The sequence below is a fragment of the Megascapheus bottae genome, chromosome 14 (assembly GCF_031878675.1).
Source record: "Megascapheus bottae isolate mThoBot1 chromosome 14, mThoBot2.hap1, whole genome shotgun sequence".
Lineage (NCBI taxonomy): Eukaryota > Metazoa > Chordata > Mammalia > Rodentia > Geomyidae > Megascapheus > Megascapheus bottae.
The window spans coordinates 34486846-34507426 of NC_143522.1; the positions used below are offsets into that span (position 1 = coordinate 34486846).

The 20581-nt window shown below is 43.0% G+C and overlaps 1 protein-coding gene across 1 annotated transcript; it reads right to left on the reverse strand.

Annotated features, from left to right (window-relative positions):
- Positions 1–5102: 5102 nt before the first annotated feature.
- Positions 5103–14747, reverse strand: Mapk1ip1l (mitogen-activated protein kinase 1 interacting protein 1 like). Its single transcript, XM_090345005.1, has 4 exons — positions 14619–14747; positions 8689–8710; positions 7063–7752; positions 5103–5229 (listed from the first exon to the last, which is right to left on the reverse strand). The coding sequence occupies exons 2-4, from the start codon at positions 8704–8706 to the stop codon at positions 5218–5220; spliced, it is 720 nt and encodes a 239-aa protein (XP_090201131.1). The 5' UTR covers positions 8707–8710; positions 14619–14747; the 3' UTR covers positions 5103–5217.
- Between the last annotated feature and the right edge of the window lie 5834 nt (positions 14748–20581).

A 20581-nucleotide genomic window follows, 5' to 3' on the forward strand; every position in this document is an offset into this window, starting at 1 on the left:
TTTTTTTAAAAAATCACAATGTAGAATTTTGCTTTAAGGATCAGTGTGACTACAGTGTACTATAGTGGTATAAAGCACCAGCCAGGGCCGGGCGACCCAGGACAGCTTGGTGGATTTTGAGGCTTCCCGTTCTCTATAACTGGCCGTCAGTCAGCTGCTTCTCACTTCCCAACCACCATGCTGTAGTCTGAGCCATGTCGTTCCAACAGGGGAATGAACAACTATTCCTGCTCCAGAATGGTTTTCTCACTGTTTTTGTTATGGCTCCATGACAGGTGGGCACTTTGGGACATGGACTACCAAAACCCTAGGCTTACATTTAGTTCTAAGTTGCTCAGTTACAAGGTAAAAAGCAGAAATGTCTTTCAAAACTTTCATTTTTCCTGCTCACATGGAAACTCCTGTGAATAAGAATGCAGACTCTGCCAGGCTTCATGTGGCCTTCATGAAATGGGCATCAGTCAGGACAAGTAGCTGTTGTTTGTCCCACAAGTGGGAGTGGTGGCAGCCCCTGTGCCATCACAAAGGTTTCAGAGGGAGGTTCCGGACTTCTGCAGATAACCCAGTAGTAACAAACCAGCCTGGCCTTGCAGGGAGCAGAGAGGCCAAGTTCACAATGGACATGGCTGCTGAAGGGGGTTTAGGGAAGAAGTGCTCATCACATGCAAACAGGTGTATTTCCAGCGCTTGCTTTCCTCGCCACAATAAACAGGCAGTCAGTCAGAGTAGGACTTACTCAGGATTGGGCCAACAGAATAAAACACTTGAAAAACCGTGAAACAGCTTTCGGGTATGGTAAAAAGAAAAAAAAGCAAACAAGTTTATCTCAAAAAAGCCAACAATTACATCGAAAGTCTATCCCTAATTATGTCTGAAGAAACATTTGTCTTTATTTATACATACAGCAGCAGGTAAGAAAACTTAACACTTTAGATTGTTCATAGTACAAACAAATGTATGTCTCTCATCACATTTTAGGCAGTTTTAACTTAAAAGGCATAGACAATTTTATATATTAAATTTGTCATTATTGTGTAAGTGAAGCATCATAATTCCCAGGAAAAATTCTAGAGCATTTCTGAGTCTAGTTTGCTGAATGGTAGCACATCTGTTTATCAGGGCCAGGGAGCCCCTGGGGAAGAGGAAAAAAATCTTATTTGAATACTGGAATAGTATCAGTGCTCAAAGTATGTCTTAGATATGTTTAATTTTAAAAGAGCACATCATACTTTGATCTCTAAAATGCCCAGGACTGGTCAAGTCACTATCCTAAAAAGCTTCCATCTAGGTAGCTAATAATGGATGTATTAACGCCATAAGGTCATCCTTGGACTCTGAGCTTCTCAAGGACAGGGATTTGCTTTCATCCTTATCTCTGACTGCTGGCCTCAGACATGTGTTGAATGAACAGTAATCGAATTGTTTTCTATAGCCAGAAGCTTGCAGAACATTTGAATAGTGACTATCTTATTGGCATTTTGTTTTTCTTGGTAGAACTCTGAAAATAAATAGAATAGTATGACTTCAATATTGCTTTGCTAAAATTGGTCTTCCCTGCAAGCCCCTCACTTTCTAAGCAGTTTATCAGTGGGATTCATCTTGGTTTAGGTTTATGTTTTTCATGTACCTGCCACACTTGAAGGTCTGTGCTTAAGGCTAATTATCTGAGGGGCAATATATACTGTGGTAAACTACTAGTCAAGACTTGACAACTGATGTAACCCAAAATTTACTTCTTCTTTGCCCTTTGGATACCTAGAAATATGTATAACTGAACAATCAACATGGTACCTTACCTAAAAAATCGGGCTGTGAAGTGTCTAAAAGTGGCAGGTGTGATGAGGACAGTGAAGCCTTCTTTAAGGAACACTAATTCTTGAGAACTGGGTATAAATGAGAGCCTAAAGGACCTTTTTAATACTTTTTAAAGTTTCCATAGTGTTATTTGGGCTCAACATTTCAAAACCTACTCTAGTAACACTGTTCTTGAACACACACCAGAGATTTCAGAATCTCTTGTCTAAAGCCTGCTAGATAGCCTACTCCATGATCTAGGCTCCCTTAAGACCAAGTACTTTTGCTAATAAACAGTTTCTTCCATAGACCAAGTTAGCCCAGCATGACTTTTTTTTTTTTTTGCCAGTCCTGGACTTGAGCTCAGGGCCTGAACACTGTCCTTGGACTTTCTCAAGGCTAGAGCTCTACCACTTGAGCCTCAGCACCACTTCTGGCTTTTTTTCTATGTATGTGGTACCGAGGAATCGAACCCGGGTCTTCATGCATGCTAGGCAAGCACTTTAACCACTAGGCCAAACTCCCGGCCCCCCAGCATGACTTCTTAAAAGCAGTATCTGCTCCTCTCTCCAGGTGGAAAAGAACCTCAAACACCATTCCTTACTCCATGTTCTTTTGTTCACTAAAATTTTTGTTTAACTATCTTGAACCTAAAAATACTTTTTGGCCCATATTTCCCAGAAGAGTGGAGACCTTCTCATCTCATGCCCAGGGATGCACTGTATAGAAAGAAAAGCACAAATTCTATTATCCCATTCTTACATTAAACAAATAAAACCTACCGGATGTAAGATGGAAAGCCTGCAACAATAAAAGCTGGGTGGTAGAGCCTTCCAGAGCATGCGGGAAGTTCTCTCTCCTGGGAATAATCTCAGACCCTCGATTCACTATCCTTCAAATCCTCTTCAGTGGACTCCACACTTGCTCTGTAGTGGTTAATGCTGCATGCAAGACTAGCTGTTGATCCCACTGAGGGACAGCCAAAATAACCAGATATCTCTGTGGCCATCTCACTATTCTGCTTCCTTCTCATTAGCTGACATCTTGATATTGCCTGGAAACTACATAGTTTATCCAGTCTTGTAGACTTGAAGCTACTTTGACAAGAAATACTAGGGTACTGAAACAGATAGCTGCCCAACCTTGCAAAGTTGGGAAATAAATACCATTGTCACAGCTCTTTAAGAAGTCTTAAAGGGGCTGGGAGTTTGGCCTAGTGGTTAAAGTGCTTGCCTAGCATGCACGAAGACCTGGGTTCGATTCCTCAGTACCACATACATAGCAAAAAGCCGGAAGTGGTGCTGAGGCTCAAGTGGTAGAGCTCTAACCTTGAGAAAGTCCAAGGACAGTGCTCAGGCCCTGAGCTCAAGCCCAGGACTGGCAAAAAAAAAAAAAAAAAAAAAAGAAGTCTTAAAGGGCCAGGAAAGTGGCATAGCCGTAGAGTGCTTGCCTAGCATGCACGAAGCCCTGGGTTCGATTCCCAAAGGCTAGAATTGGTGCTGTGGCTCAAGTGGTACAGCGCTAGCCTTAAGAAATCCCAAGGACAGTGCCCATGCTCAGAGTTCAAGCCCAGTACTGGGGAAAAACAAAAAACTTCCTAGTCTCAAAATAACCAAGCAAATTAGTCATCTACCTTTGAATCTAACAAGTACTTTACCATCCAACTGGCAGGATCTAACTTTTTTTTGGGAGGGGGTGGGAAGGTGTTAGTCCCAGGTACTCTGCCTGAGCTTTCTTTTTTTGCCTAAAGTCAGTGTTCTACCATTTGAACTACTTTCCGCTTTGGTTGGAGATTTGACTTTCACGGATTTTTCCCTATGATCCTCAGATCTCAGCCTCCCAATAGCTAGTATTACACTCAGGATCCGCCAGAGCCCAGTGAATTTAACATTCTTGACACTTAAATTATACAAGAAATAAGCTACTAATATTTTATTTCAACGTAAAAACGGAACTCCAGCATAAAATTTGCATACCAGTCAGAGTAATTTCACAATACATTTTAGAAACCTAATGAATACATTCAAAAGTCCAAAACATTTCTGATAAATAAGATCAGGTTGATCACAAACCCAAGTCTGATTTATAGGCAAGGTGTCAAAAGCTACCAGGATTGTTTTGGATGTTACAGACTGCAATATAGTGACATGGCTTTAAATTTAGTTGCAGAGATCTACAGTTTTTGTTTTCAGCGTTAGAGCTAGAGAATAACTTAAGTGCTCAATTCCACTTATTCACTTGTCAACAAATACAGAATGGAACTGTTAGCCATTAACACAGACCGAGTAAACAATGCAGGAAACAGACACAGCTCTGAAAGATGTATTTTTGATTCACGCGGCAAAGAGCAGTCATAGTGGCATGACTTAGCGTTCTCTAAATATAACGGCTCTATGTCCTGACAACAGACCTCTAGTGTGCCCGCTTTCCCTATCGGAAGAATCAAGGGATGTGCTCTCTGCAACGAACTGGGAGTGGGTCAGGGGAGGCCACGGGGAAAGGGCTGAGCAAAGCTGCCTCAGGTTTTATGGGCATAAAATTACAATGAAGCAACTGTTGGAATGAAACAATTCCCAGGGTTTATCTACTTTGAGGTTCAAAACAAAGGAGACACTTCTTTCCTTCATAAGCCACTCTAAAGCAGCACAAAGGGATCGCCAATTCTCTAACAACATAACTTACATACACACTGGCTTAATTTTAGAAAGTTAGGCTAGAGAGATACTCATTGGCAGAGTGATTGCCCAGTATATGTGAAGGCCCTGGGTTCCACCTCAACAACACAAAAAGTTTTTATAAATGGCAGATTTCAGTGCTATATATAACCTGTGTGGCAAAAATAAAACATCACAAGTTTTTACTCAAAGCTCAAGGATAAACATGAACATCGTCTGGCTACTGAACGCAGTATCTGACAATTAAAAATATCTATCCAAAACATAATCATAAGAGGACCACATCTATCTATCCTATACAGCAGCACATCAAAAGGAATCGTTTGTTTAGGTTATAGTGTGATTGTTTCCAATGTCACTTTGGGGTAAATATGATTATAGAAAAATACTTGAAGTCTGCAACAAAGCTGCAGATTCTTGTAGTAATCCATATATAACATCTTAAAATTGTAATGGTGTGGTTTCATGATTTAAACAAATCATATCAAAGAGCTATTCCAAATACTTCAATCACTTTAACTTCCATAAGAACCAAATAAAAATCACATCTGAATGATCTGCTTCTGTTTTATCTGATTGCATCCATTTGATGAACTACATATCCAAGCTCAGGAGGCAGATAATCTTCTGAGAGGTGCTGTTTCATGAGTGGCCTCTGAACAGAGAAACAGCAAATCTGATATATGCACTCATGTGCACATACACGTACTTCAAAAAGCAAAGCGGCATCTCTTCATCCACTATTAACTTAATGGTAAGACTGCAATAGAACAAAGAAAAAGTCAACTTTGGGATGTTATAAATGGAACTTCTTAATTCCTTGCTAAGGCTTAAAATAATTGCTTAGCAAACCAAAATAGCAAGTCATCTTAATTTACATTGACATATATTTCGCAAAAAGTATTTTTTAGAGAATATATCTAACAAGAAGTTATACTGAAGAAACTTTGGCAGCACTTCATCAAGAGTATCTATCAGTATATACAAAAAAAAAAAAAGAATCTATCTAGCTCGAAGCATGTGCTAATACTATGGCTAGAACTCTCTAGGCTTGTTTACAGCTGGCACTCTACCATTTGAACTATGACTCTCAAAAAATGTAACCACTTTATTAACCAGTCTGATGTATTTTTCTGCTCAGGATGGCTCTGAACCTCAATGTTCTAGATCTCAGCCCATCAAGCAGCATGTATTACAGATGTAAGTCAACAGTATACAGTTATAGATTTTTTTTTTTCTTTTAAAACTGAGGTGGCTATCTAACCTGTTATCTTGGGGTTTAAGAATTATCAGGCTGAATGCTAGTGGCTCACACCTGTAATCCTAGCTACTGAGAAGGCTGAGATCTGAAGACTGCAGTTCAGAGTCAGCTGGCCAGGAAAGTCTCTGAGATTTTTCTCTCCCTTTAACTACCAGAAAACTGGAGGTAGTGCTATGGCTCAAAGTAGTAGAGCAACAGCTTTGAATGAAAGCACTCAGTGACAGTGCCCAGGCCCTGTGTTCAAGCTCTACAATTGGGGGGGGAAAAAAAAACTACCAAATGTTTTGTCATCATCACTGCTTTAGGATTTGTAAAATCCGACCTTTTTTTTGTCAAATGAGACAGGCAGAGATTGCTTTTATTCATCTATGCTTTGGAGTCTTTCAATAAAAAACTGGAGAGATGAGAAATGCACAGCAAACACAAGCATCCACAATGAAATGCATCACAGAACTCACCTCAAGATGCTATTGAGAACTTTGCTTATTACATTATAAAGTCTCTTGGGGAGGGAAGGGATAGAAAAATATTCTATCTTTATTATAAGAGAAGGCATACTTCTCATCACTCATCCTTTTAACATGCCATGCCACTTTATATATTCAAATTCTAAGAGTTTTAGAAGCTGCTTCTTTTTTTGTGTGTGTGCCAGTCCTGGGGCTTTAATTAAGCTCAGGGCCTGGACATTCTCAAGGCCAGAGCTCTACCACCCATTTGAGCCACAGCACCACTTCCAGCTTTTTCTATGTATGTGGTACCGAGTAATTGAACCCGGGTCCTTGTACATGTTAGGTAAGCACTCAACCACTGGGCCTAACTCACAGCTGAGAAGCTTTCTTTTTAAAAAAATTAATTTAGTTACTATTATTGTGAATGTGTGTGCAATGCTTGGGCTAAATCTAGGGCCTTGCCTTGCATAGGCCAGGTAAGCATTTCATCACTGAGCTACACTCCCAGCCCAAGTGTTAATAAAACTTTTGAAGATGGGTGCAATGGATCAAATCTGTAATCCTAGCTACTCAGGAGGCTGAGATCTGAGGATCACAGTTCAAAGTGAGCTCCGACACTAAGTCCATGAGTCTTTTATTTCCAATTAACCACTAGAAAACTGAAGTGGTGCTGTGGGTCAATGGGTAGGGCAGTAGCCTTGGGCTGAAGAGCTCAGGGACAGAGCCCAGGCTCAAAGTTCAAACCCTACAACCGACAAAACAAAACAAAACAAAACAAAACAAAACAGCTTTTGAATCTGCCATCCAGCACTGGGGAGGAACAATTTTCCAGGTGTGCTTATGTGACTATTAGTACAGATGACACAACTAACTCAATACTCACATGGGGGGCACCAGGCATTGGCGGAGCACCGGAAGGTCCTGAAGGCACTTGAAAAGGATTGTTGGGAGTAGGATAGAGTCCTGGTGTGGGATATGACCCTGCAGGGGCAGGATAAGGTGCTGGTGGTCCCCAGGCTCCTGGTGGCACGGCACCCCAAGGAACCGGCGGCGCTGCTCCCGGGGCTTGGGGAGGAGGAGGGGTTGGATAGGGCCCGGGGGAAGGGTACGGCATATTAGCAGAAGGATACTGCCCTCCCATTCCAGGTGCCCAAGGTCCAGAAGCCATGGATCCCCATGGACCTAGACCGGCTGCAGCTGGATCTGTGGGAGTGCCATATGGTCTAGGTAGCTCTGGAAATGGCATATTTGGTGTAGGATATGGCCCTGTGGGGCCTGGCACAGCTGGAGCTGAATAAGGACCACCAGGTGGGGGTCCAGAAGGAGGAAAGGGTGCTGGGGGTCCTGGCGGTGGTCCAGTGGGAGGCACAGATGGATACATTCCTGTGGGTGCTGGTCCAAAAGGCACAGTGGACGGGGTTGCACTTGGGGGGAGTCCAGACGGCACAGATGGTGGAGCACTTGGGTTATTCCAAGGACTGGAACCTGGCCAGCCCTGAGGAGGCTGGCCAGGTTTTGTATTGCTCACAGCCGAGGTTTTGGCAGGTGAATGCTCAGGTAGTGCATCTGCCAACTGGAATACAAAACAGGTATGTCTTAGCTATGTCACCCAGGTACAAGGCAGAGCAAGCATGATTATGAATGGCTGTAAATGCTTCAGAGGAGATCAGCTTTTTCTAAATAAAACTAGTCATACTGTGTTGCCTTTCTGTGTTATATTGACACTAGAGTACGGTAAGTAAGAAGAGAGAATTCAAGTCAAGATCTGGATTCAAATACTGGCTTTGCTCCAAATAAGTAACATACCTTCTCTGAACCTCCTCATATTCAAAAGCAGTTGTGGGGTTTATTCTTAAAGGAGGTCCTTCCCTCCCTCCCTCCCTTCCTTTTTGTAGAGTTGAGGACTGATGCAGGGCCAAGCACTTTTCCACTGAGCTAAATCCTCAACCCCCTTGAGGTAAGATACTTTGTGCAACCCACTGGACATAATACTTGGCATAAAATAACTCACTGAATGCAGGGACTATTACTAGATAAAAGAACACAAAAATTTTCACTTAAGAATTCATGAACCGCTGGGTGCAGTGGCTCATGCATATAATCCTATCTACTCATAAGGCTGAGATCTGGAGCTGAAGAGCTCAAGGACAGTGTCCAGGCCCAGAGTTCGAGCCAGGTACGTAGTCTAGTGGTAGAGTGTTTGCCTGGCACGCACGAAGACCTGGGTTCAATTCCTCGGTACCACATGTACAGGAAAAGCTAGAAGTGGTGCTATAGCTCAAGTGGCAGAGCACTAGCCTCAAGCAAAAAGTATCAAGGACAGTGCCCAGGCCCTAAACCAACCCCCAGGCTGATTAAAAAACAAACAAAAAAAGCAAAATCACATGTCTCCCCAAATCTATACAGTACCAAAAAGTATTCTTTTCAAATGAAAATACATACGGTGGTACAGTGAGGGTATTTTTCTTAAAAGCCTAAAGCCGTACCAAAGATAAACAGATCAACTTACCGAGAATTCATCAGACATTTTCCTAAAGAAAGAAAGAAAATTTCAAAATCAGTGTGTACCATTTCTTTTACAAACACATATTTTTCCATGTTTATTTATTTATTTTTTGCTAAATAGTCCTGGAGTATGTACTATGGCATGTAGAAGGCAGCACTACACAAGGTTTGAGCCAAAACTCCAGCCCATTCTGCTTTGGCTATTGTTAGGATAGTGTGTCCTATTGTGCCCAGGCTGGCTTGGACTGCAATCCTTCTATTTACACTTCCCATTATATAGCTGGGATGAGAGGTACATATATTGATACCCAGCTTTTTTCACTGCGATGAGGTCTTGTTCCATGCTAGTAGTGATCCTAACTCCTCTCATTTCTGGTCCAAAGCAGCTAAGATTACAGGTGAGAATCACTGGCAAAAGGTTTTATACCAATCATTAAAGTGGCATTCTCATTTATGTAATTTTTTTTCTTCTTGCCAGTCTTGAGGCTTGAATTTAGAGCCTGGACGTTGTCTTGGAGCTTTGTGCTCAAGACTAGGTCTCTACCACTTGAGCCACAGTGCCACTTCTGGCCTTTTCTGAATAGTTTAGAGTCTCACTGACTTTTCTGCCTAGGCTGGCTTTGAATCATGACTCTCAGATTTCAGCCTCCTGAGTAGCTAGGATTATAAGTGTTAGCCACCAGCACCCAGTTTATATCAAATCTTTTTTAACATAGGAAAAAATTCCCACTCAAGTGATCAAGAGATCTCTGGAAAGATAACCTGCTACAACCTGCAGGTCCAGTAGACCTCCTAGACCCACAATTTATACTTTGATTTTTGTGTCAGTTTACATTGTTTCAAACAAAGGCATAGAGAACAATTATTTCTGACAATATTAGCATATAGCTTCAAGAAAAAGCACCAGAAATAGAATTTGTGTCAACAGGTAAGTTTATCTAAATCCTAATCCATCTGAAAATTCCATGCCAATTTATACTCACTTCTTTCTAAGCTCTAGATTCTACTAAAATTTGAAATCTAAAATTGGTCCCTTATATTAATTTCCATTCAACTTTTGGGTGCCAGGACTATGGGTTGAATTCAGGGCCCTGGGTGTTGTGTTCCTTACAGTTTTTTCCCCCATTCAAGGCTACCACATCTTAACTTGGGGGCTTTTAATGGTTAACTGGAGATAGTCTTACAGACTTTCCTGCTTAGGGTGGCTTGCAACTATGAGGCTCAAATCTCAGGCTCCTGATAGCTAAGATTACAGGTGTGAACCACTAGCATCTAGCTTGGAAGGTAGAATGTCTTAATATTCTATTTATAGTTCAGTGAATTTACTGCCATCAATTTTTCTGGGGATGGAACCTAGAGCCTTGTGCATACTATGTGATTTCAGGAAATACTTAAAATGTCAAATCTCATACCTGGTAAGCACTTCAAGTTAACATTGGGTGAAAACCTTAAGTGCTGAAGTCAGAGTTATGCCAACTGTATATGCCCCTGTAACCACCATCAAACAAAATACAGAACATATCTATGACTCCAGAAAATTTATGTACTTTGGGCCTACTCTTCCTGATTTTATGTGTGCACACACACACACACACACACACACACAAAATGTGTGTGTATGTATATATATATATATATATATATATATTTTTTTTTTTTTTTTTTTTTTTTTTTGGCCAGTCCTGGGCTTGAGCTCAGGGGCCTGAGCACTGTCCTTGGACTTTCTCAAGGCTAGAGCTCTACCACTTGAGCCTCAGCACCACTTCCGGCTTTTTTCTATGTATGTGGTACTGAGGAATTGAACCCGGGTCTTCATGCATGCTAGGCAAGCACTTTAACCACTAGGCCAAACTCCCGGCCCCATATATATATATATTTTTTTTTGCCAGCTCTAGGGCTTACACTCAGGGCTTGCGCACTGTCCTTGGACACTTTTTGCTCTAAGCTAGGTACAAAAATTCAAACCCAAGGCTTTGTGCATGTTATTCTTCCCCATTTTTGACTTGGTATGACTAGAATAAGATAGCAGGCCCTCTTTTTTTGGGGGGTAGGGGGAGGAGGGGGCAGTTCCAGGGCTTCAACTTAGGGCCTGAGCACTGTCCTTGGGCTTTCTCAAGGCTAGAGCTCAGCCACTTGAGCCACAGCACCACTTCTGGCTTTTTCTATGTATGCGGTATCAAGGAATTGAACCTAGGTCTTTGTGCATACTAGGCAAGCACTTTACCACTAGGCCAAACTCCCAGCCCCCCAACAGTACTCTTAAGGGCCAATGCTAGAAGAAATTACGAATGCATAAATAAATTTAAAGTCTACACAAGGCTGTATGTGGGAAGCTGTGTTATTCAGGGAGAATTGCGAGTTTAAGGTCAGCTTAAGATGACCTAGGCATGCAGTGAGATTGTGTCTCAAAAATACAACAAAAGGGGCCGGGAGTTTAGCCTAGTGGTAGAGTACTTGCCTAGAATGCACCAAGACCTGAGTTCATTCCTCGGTACCACATACATAGAAAAAAGTTGGAAGTGGTGCTGAGCCTCAAGTGGTAGAGCTCTAGCTTTGAGAAAGTCCAAAGACAGTGCTCAGGCCCTGAGCTCAAGCCCAGGACTGGCCAAAAAAAAAAAAAAGGAAGGAAGAAAAAACAAAACCAAGTTTTTTTTTTTGGTATAATCTAAAACTATTACCTCCAAAAATCAAAAATTTCAACTTCTACTTCCTGGGATAACCTAACCATTATCTGAAAAAAATGCTTATTTTATGAGGAAAGAATTCTAAAACAGAGCACAATTTTTTTTTGTACTAATAAAGCACGACATACTTCAGTAACTCCTAGGACTTTTAGAATAAAAATGACAATTCAATCACCAGGAAAAACCTGAACTCCATAAACTGGGACTTACAAGTTCTCCAGAGGGCCATCCAAATATAATCCGATAAAAGAAAAATTTGAGACCATATAGTTATAAAACCTGAACACAACCCTCTTTGGATAAAAGCAAACTTCTAGCAAGAGACCATATTCCCATCAAAGATGTAATTGAGCAGGGCCCTGGCGGCTTACTCTTACAATCCTAGCTACTTGGAAGGCTGAGACCAGGAAGATCAAGGTTTAAAGTTAGCACAGACAGGAAAGTCTGTGTCTACTTCCAATTACCTAGCAAAATGCTAGACTGGAGACAAGGTTCAAGTGGTAGAGTCCCAGCCATGAGCACATAAAGTTTTGTGTGTGTGTGTGTGTGTCAGTCCTAGGGCTTGAACTCGGCCTGGGCACTGTCCTTGTACACTTTTGCTCAAGGTTAGTGCTCTGCCACTTGACCCACAGCATCATTTCTGGCTTTTTCTGTGAATGTGGTACCCAGGTCTTCGTGCATGCTAGGAGAACACTCTACCACTAGGCTACACTCCTGGCCCTGAAACACAGTTTAGGGAGAGCAAGGGACCCTAGTTTCAGCATGTGCATGCACGCACACACATATACACAATAATTCCTAGCTATCTCAAAGACAATGAAAAGGAACACAGCAATCTATAATGCACTAAATAAATACATTAAGAGGAAATAATAAGGATTTACTAAGGGAAATCAAGATTTTTGTGTTGATTTCAGTATGGGGACAAATGATGGTATTGCACTGAAAAATACTGAATTAAAAATACACACTACTGGGCCGGGAGTTTGGCCTAGTGGTTAAAGTGCTTGCCTAGCATGCATGAAGACCTGGGTTCAATTCCTCAGTACCACGTACATAGAAAAAAGCCAGAAATGGTGCTGAGGCTCAAGTGGTAGAGCTCTAGGCTTGAGAAAGTCCAAGGACAGTGCTCAGGCCCTGAGCTCAAGCCCAGGACTGGTAAAAAAAAAAAAAAAATACACACTACTTGTCAGTATTGACTCATTTATCAAACTACTTTCCATTGTAAAATATTGGGCAACTCACGAAACTGGAGCACAAAGTTTATGAACACTTTCAATCCCCACAGTAGCTTTTATAATTTAAATATATACGGGGGGCTGGGAGTTTGGCCTAGCGGTACAGTGCTTGTCTAGCATGCACCAAGACCCGGGTTTGATTCCTCGGTTCCACATGCAGAAAAAGCCAGAAATGGTGCGGTGGCTCATGTGGTAGAGCTCTAGCCTTGAGAAAGCCCAAGGACAGGGCTCAGGCCTCGAGATCACACCCCAGGACTGGCAAAAAAAAAAACCCACCAAAACAAAACTTATTGGGACACCCGTGCTTTGGGAAATCAGTAACATTGCACACACATTCCAGAGAAGTGGTGTCTCTGCAGTTTAGAAGGAAAATAAAGGAGAATGTTGTACAGGTTCTAGGCTAAGTTTGTGGAAAATCTGTGAGGACTTATGGGCAGTTCAGATTGGATGGAACAAAGCGAAGAAAAAGAAGACAACGTGTAAGTTTTAGAAGTGAAACCTTAGACAAGGATGTCTGCCAGCTTATCTCAACTCCACTTCAGTTTCTTCACCTGTACAGAATGGGTCAGTAATAATGTATGGAGACTAAATGGTATTCTAGACTAGAAAGTACCTAAAATGGTGTAGGCAACAAATACCAAATTTTCTCTTCTTCCTTTGCATATGTATCTACATACAGTACAGGTTTAAGAGTCGATGCCTAATTAAAACTGCGATTCTTCACTGGCTGGCTGGATTCTGGGCAAGTCCAATTCTTCAAACCTCAAAGATACAGGTAGAGAAGTTCCACCTCACAGACTGCTGAGACAGAAATAAATCTCTTGGTCACTGGCTGGCAAACAGCAAAAGCCCCACGAATTCTGACTCTTACAACTGCTACAATAGGTCCAAAAAACTTTGTAAGCAGCCTTCAACCCAGAAACCCCTGCAATGAATGAAACTCCCAAGTCTGGCTCAAAACTTGTTTGATGAAAAAGTTATCTGAGGCTATTTACAGTTCTTACTAAACCTAATGTATGGATTGAATATTGATTTCTGCAGGCCGGCCAAGAGCTCAAACACAAACAGCCACAGATTCTGTACAGGTATTAATTTTGGAATTGGGCCGGAGCTGGGGGAAAACGGGCACTGCTGGGCTAATCTTAAGTCTCTCTTAGGTATAAAGCCCCCTTTTCTTAATTTCCAAACACAGTGGGCCCGGTGGTTGAGGAGAGTAGAAGAGAGCATCCCCAATCCTCCCAGGATAAAGCAGTGTAGGCAATTCAAGAGTTCTCGGAAGCCAGGTTTTGGTGAGGGTTTCTCACACCTGTACACGAGCTTCTGTTCCTCCTGACCAGAGCCCTACACACAGGGGCTTCGGGGACGCGTCTGGGGCTATGCCGCCGTGGGGCCGTGCGGCCGAGGCTTTCAGTCCCCACGCCCTCGAGGTGTGCACGTGTGTCCTCGTCTTTCTCCCGCGCGGCAGCGTCCAGGGAAAGCTTGACTCGTCGTTCCCAAGTAAAGGAGGGAAACGGTGCGACTACTTGCGAGACCGCGCGCGGGGCGTGCTCCTAGGACTCAGTGTCACCCCCGCGCTTGGGGTGAGCTGTCCGGAGGGCCAGCGCCCAGCCAGGCGTGGGGTGCTGGCGCCGGATCCCGGGCCCCTTCAGCGGCGGCGGGTGGGGTCAGGGTGGAGAGGCGCGGGCTCCGCGGCCCCTCAGGGCCTGAGGAACAAAGGCGTCCGGGATCGGCCGGAGCGAACCGGCCTGGGAGCGGGTCGTGCCCGCCGGCCCGGGGGGAGGGGAGCCGGCTGCGCCCGACCCCCGCCGGGCCTCCCCTCGAGCGCCGGGCTCGCCGGGCCGGGCCCACGAAGCCTGCTCCGCCTGCCTCGGGGACCCCCGAGCCGCTGGCCCGCGCGCGGCGCCCCCGGGGAAGGGAGGAACTCCGGGCGCCTCCGCCCCGCGCCCAGCTCCCGCCGCTCCCGCGCCCTCCGCTTCCCAGACCCGGCCGCGCCAGCGCCGAGGCGGTCTCACCTGGCAAGATCGGAGCCCGAGGCACAGCGCAGCGGAGGCGATGGGTCCGAGGGAAGTGGGCGCTGAAGAACCGCGCGGCAGTGTGACTGACGGCAGCGACGAGGCAGCGGCACAGCAGCGCGCGTCTCCTCCGGCGCCGGAACAGGAAGCGCGCGTGCGCCGCCCCGCCCCCTCGTGCCCGCCCTCCGGCGCGCGCCCGCGCGCTCGCCTCCCCGCCCTCCGCCCCGCCCCCTCGTGCCCGCCTCCCCGGCCGGCCGCGCGCGCCCCCGGCTGGTCCCCGGGGGGACTGCAAGCCTTGGACGTGGCTGTTTTCTAGCCGTGGCCCCCCTGACTTGCCAAGCTGCTGTTTGATGGTGGGTTGGGCGTCTGGGGAAGCCGACCCTGAGCCCACACTTGAGAGTTAAACTACCCTGCCGCGGGCCTAGGGCTGGCAGCTCACGCCTGTGCTCCTGCTGAGCAGGCTGAGGTCCCAGGGTTGTGGTTCGAAGGCAGCCGTGGCAGGAAAGTCCCTGACGCTTTTACCACCAATAAATCACAGAAAAAGCCCCAAAAGTGGTAGAGCGCAAGAGCTCCGGGGCAGCACTCAGGCCCCGAGCTCAAGCCCCAGGCCCGACCCCCCCCCAAAATCAGTGCAACGAGAAGACGTTGAAAATGGATTGATTTACTTTTAAGGTTATCGTTGTGTGTGGTCATGTGCGTATGTACACATAGGTACTGTTTTTATATAAAATAACTACACTAATGAAACCGGGTAGATACCTGCCTGTGAACTCTTTAGACACCTCACACCATGCATTATGCTCATACCGAAGAAAAATAAGTCGTAGAGGAAACTCGGAATACCAAGGGAGACCTGTTTGGGGATTCGGATCTAGAAAAGGACACTTACGTGGAATATCCGATCTCAAAGGAGGCAGAGAATGGGCACTGCCTTTTGTAACACGAAACGTCCTATGTCTGGACTTGGTTTCCATATCTTCATCAGTTTAAAAAAACGAACTAGAATACTGCATGAAGTTAGTCTTTTGGTTAGAAAGAAAAATCGTGTCCAAGCAAAGTATTGCATAACCCTAGTGCTGGCCCCTGGGTGTCAACGCAATGGGCAGCCCGTGCCGCCAGCTAGTAAGTGAGCTTGGTAAGATGTTTTTCTCTTTTCCTTTTGCCGGCCCTGGCTTGAGCTCAGAGCCTCAACTCTCAAGGCTAGAGCTCTACCACTTGACTACGGCACAACTTCCGCCCTTTTCTATGTACGTGGGGCAGAAGAACCCAACCCGGGTCTTGCAGCGTGCTCGGCACGCGCTCTACCACGAGGCCACACTCTCAGCCACCTCTGGCTTTTCCTGAGGAACTGAACCCAGGTCTTCATGAATCTCCCACCAGGCCCAACTCCCGGCTCTTGGTAAGATGTTTTCTAGAGCCAGTTTCTCCACCCTGCCCTGTGTGTGGACTTCACTACAGGCAGATTTCGTTCTGTAACTACACTCCACTCCCATCTACACCTATTCAAACCTACCATGCCCAGCTCTAGCCTCTCTCCAGTGTCAGCCCGGCACTGTGCATCACCTCCTCAACCTCTGATCCCTCCTTCCTCTCTTTACCTTCTTGTTTCACAGGAAATAAATTTTGCACATTCCCTAGTTCTGGAACACTCAAATGGATACAATGAGAATCATAAAGCGTATTTCAGTTCAGAATACAGCTCTTTTTTTTTTGCCAGTCCTGGGCTTGAGCTCAGGGCCTGAGCACTGTCCTTGGACTTTCTCAAGGCTAGAGCTCTACCACTTGAGCCTCAGCACCACTTCCGGCTTTTTTCTATGTATGTGGTACCGAGGAATCGAACCCAGGTCTTTGTGCATGCTAGGCAAGCACCCTACCACTAGGCTAAATTCCCAGCCCCAAGATACTATGTTTTTTTTTTTTGGCCCCCTTCTCTTTCTGGCCCCACTCGCTCCGGCCCCGCTCGCTCCGGCCTCGCTGGCTCTGGCTCGGCTCGCTCCCGCAGGCTCCGGCCCCGCTTGCTCCGGCCCCGCTCGCTTGCTTTCGCTCTCTGTCGCTTGTTGCAGTCTCCTCTCTGTCACTTCCGGCTTGGTTGTGTCTCGTCTCTGCCACTTCCGGCTTGGTTGTGTATGTGGGATACCGAGGAATCGAACCCGGGTCTTTGTGCATGCTAGGCAAGCACTTTAACCGCTAGGCCAAACTCCCGGGCCCCGAGATACTATGTTTTTAAAACAAAACACAGGGCCTTTGGGTTTCACATATGAAGATTTAATGAAGTGAAAATTTATTCAGATCAAATCATTTGAACTCAAACCCAAGAAGAAACATTTGATGGGGGAAAATAGAAAAGTTTTGGTGGTAGCAGTGGGTGATGTTTGACTGAAAATAGCTTTGTGAAGTAAGAATCTTATTGTTCACACTTGACATATTTACAATTTATCCAATTATAGCAGTAGCACAATCTGAGTAAACTGCTTTGAGTTTTATAGCTTGGCTCTCAAGTGTGGGAGCTCAGATCTGATGACAAGCATGACAAAATGGTTCTTTATATCCTGTAGATGTAATTTTTAAAAATAAGTTAGGCAAACATCAATTTTATGTAGGGTAGGAGAAAACTGCAATTGTTTATCTAATTGTAGTCTCAACTGTAAGTTTAAATTGTACTGTTATTTCTAAAAGTAAATGTGACTTCACAGGGTCTACTATGGGGAACACTGCAAAATCCTAGCATCACTTAAATTAGAACTGATCAGCTGGTACAGTAATTATTTTCAAGTATGCTCCAAGGGTCACCTCTTTAAGAAGGATCAATCCTCAGGAAACCATGTAACAAGTATTATCTACATTTTATAGACAATGGAAAGGAAAGATTTAGGATTTGAGTAATCTCTTCAAATTAGAAAACAGGATAAAGTCTTTAGCTTTGAGTTAGAATTTGTGCCCAAAATTCCTTTTTCATTGGCTAGCCATTATTTTTATTCCTAATTGTTAGCCAATCTATATTTTAAAAATTACCTCCATTTATGGCCAATATTTTAGTGTTAGAATACCATATACAGACTTGTAGTACTGTCCATTTCTGGTAGGCTATCAATAATGAAAACCCTTTGTGCTGTCTGTTCCTTAGAAATAAAAAAATGAATGTAAAATTGTTTGAATGAAACTAGCAAAGATACTTCCTCACAAGTTTCTTGACATAAAATCATTTATTCATTTGGGCACTCAGTCATTACTATTATATAGCTTATTTTTCTTGAACATTGATTTGTATCCAGAATGCATTAAAATTAAGTCTATTTTCTGATGAAAGCTGCTTTTCTAAAAACATAAAGCTGTTTATTGGATTCTGAGTATAACTAGAAGTGACAAATATTTTCAATGAAGAATATGAGAGACCTCAGGGTTTTCATCTCATGGGAAGGAAGTGCTCTATTACTTGGATCTATAAAATGATCCAAACTTCAGGGACAGGAAGTGCATGATTTAGCTTCTTAATGGTTTTGGCTCATGAATAAATAATAGTTTTATGTTTTTTTAATAAAAAGAAATGTGATTTGTATAAAGATGAGTCCTACTTGCTGCATTTGTTCTACTTTTCAAAAGACTTCTAATTACTGACATTCTTTATATTATTTATAATAAGGAATCAAAATTCACTCTGACCACAGCCATTAGCTGAAGTTTAGGAAAGAACACAGTTTGATCACCAAATCAATAAGGCTAGCCACAAGCTGACTAAAAGCTTCCTTTAAGCTTCCTATTAGATCTCCTTTAAATTAAACTATTCCCTCTATGAAATATTTAGGACCATAGCATGATTATAGAAAGACTACCTATGACCCTTCATACAAACCTAAAAAAAATCCATTCAGCATATTTCAAGAATGACAGTATGAATCAAGATGTATTTGTTTCTGTTTTTGTTAAAGGAGGTGAGAGGAAAGGACTATGTCCTGAAAAACTGCAGAGTAAAACAGAAGTCAAGTTTATTTCCTGATTAGCACAGGATGATTACTGAAGCCCAGTTTAATGTCTGGTCCAGACAAGCTATTAGTGATTAAGTAGTTTCCTTTCACTGTCAAGCATTTTCTTGGAGGTCATGTCTAAATTTTAATATTTCATCTTGTTTCTTTTCAGCTCTCTTACAATAAGCTCTATTTATTTCCATCAGGCTGAATGTTTTCTGGACTGAATTTATACTTTTCAAATGTTCAACTTACAGAGTTACAAACTTTTTCAAAACTTATTTTATATAGTTTAATAAGTATGATTTACACATTTTTATGAAAACTGATGTTTTTCCAACTGCATCCTCACAAAAACAGAGAGAAGGGGGAAGGTAACCTCTTTAGGTTCCAAACTCATGTTAAAAACAAAAAAAAAACTGCTGGATGCCATTGACTCATGCCTGTATTCCTAGCTACTCAGGAAGGTTAGATCTGAGGATTGAGGTTTGAAGCCAGCCAGGGCAGGAAAGTCCATGAGACTCTCATCTCTCTAATACATCATAGAAAAAGCAGGAAGTGGCGCAATGGCTCAAATGCTAGAGTACTAGCTTTGAGCAAAAAGAAGCCAAAGGACAGCACCTAGGCCTAGAGTTCAAGTCCCATGACTGGCCCAAAAGCAAAACAAAACCCTCTTTTCCCTTCAAGATATATAAACCCATTCTCAAGTCTTTATATTCCTACTCCTACTTCCCCAACTTTTTTTTCACTGCAGAAAATACCAAAGACAAAATATAATCCAATTCAGAGCAAATGAGTCTCTTTCCTGTTCTCATTTAATAGATGCTAAAATGGTATACACATGGCAACAATTTGAAAATGTTAATACCTTGAAATTGAAAATAATTGAAGAGCTAGAGAAAATATATCATAGGCAGTCAGTTTGAATTGTATGAAAAGTTACTTAGATTTTGACTTTCATATAAACACTAATATTTATTATAAAAGATAACATAATTATATTTTTATAAAACTACCCTTAAACAGAATATTCATCCCTTAGATATTTCTACCCTGATTAAAAAGTTAGTTTCAAAAGAAAAGTATTTAAAATAATTGTTTCATAGAAACAAAAAGTCTTATCAAATTCTGGTAAAACAAAAACAAAAACAAAACACAACCCTACAGTCATGGGTGGGTAATCTTTACCACACTATTTTTCTTTCACCGAAGATGGATATTTAGGAAGTGCTACAGTGGTCTACAAAAGGGCCACAAGAAAGGTGAGGTAGTGTAAGACTTTTCTGCCTTTGTAAAAGGTGAACATTGTCTTCAGAAGGTATTTGTCCTACCATGAGTGTTATATAATGTACTGAGTCTAGTCCCAACTACAAGATTCTAGTTCATACATACCTCTCCTGGAAACCAAATGAATCTAGACCACTGAGAAAATAATGCTAGACTGCCTGGCATCAGTGGCTCACATCTGAAGTCTCAGCTGCTCAAGCGGTTGAAATCTAAGGATTGTGTTTTGAAGCAAGTCCGGGCAGGAAAGTCTGTATGACTACTATTTCCAGTAAACTACTACAAAGCCAGAAGTGGAGCTGTGGCTCAAGTGTTAGAATGTTAGCCCTAAGCAAAACAAGCTCAGAGACAGTGTTTAAGCCCTGAGTTTAAGCTCAGGATAGCTTCTCAACCTTCCTGCTCCCCTCAAAAAAAAAAAAAAAGGCTAGAAGATAATGGCAACAGATTTTCCTGCTTTCATTCTGTGGTTGTTAAAAATTTATCATCAAGCAATAGTTGAAAAATGCCATCTTTTACAGTAAGATAGGGCAATACATCAATATAAAAACAGTAATAATTAAGAAACATCTATTCTAACTTGGAACTTTAACAAGTCAAGAGTTCTTTCAATACTGGCAAAAAGTTCCTTGTTTAGTTAAATAAGCATCAAGAAAGTAGCTACTAGTTAGGCTAGTAGCTCATAACTGTAATACTAGTACTTGGGAGGTTGAGGCAGGA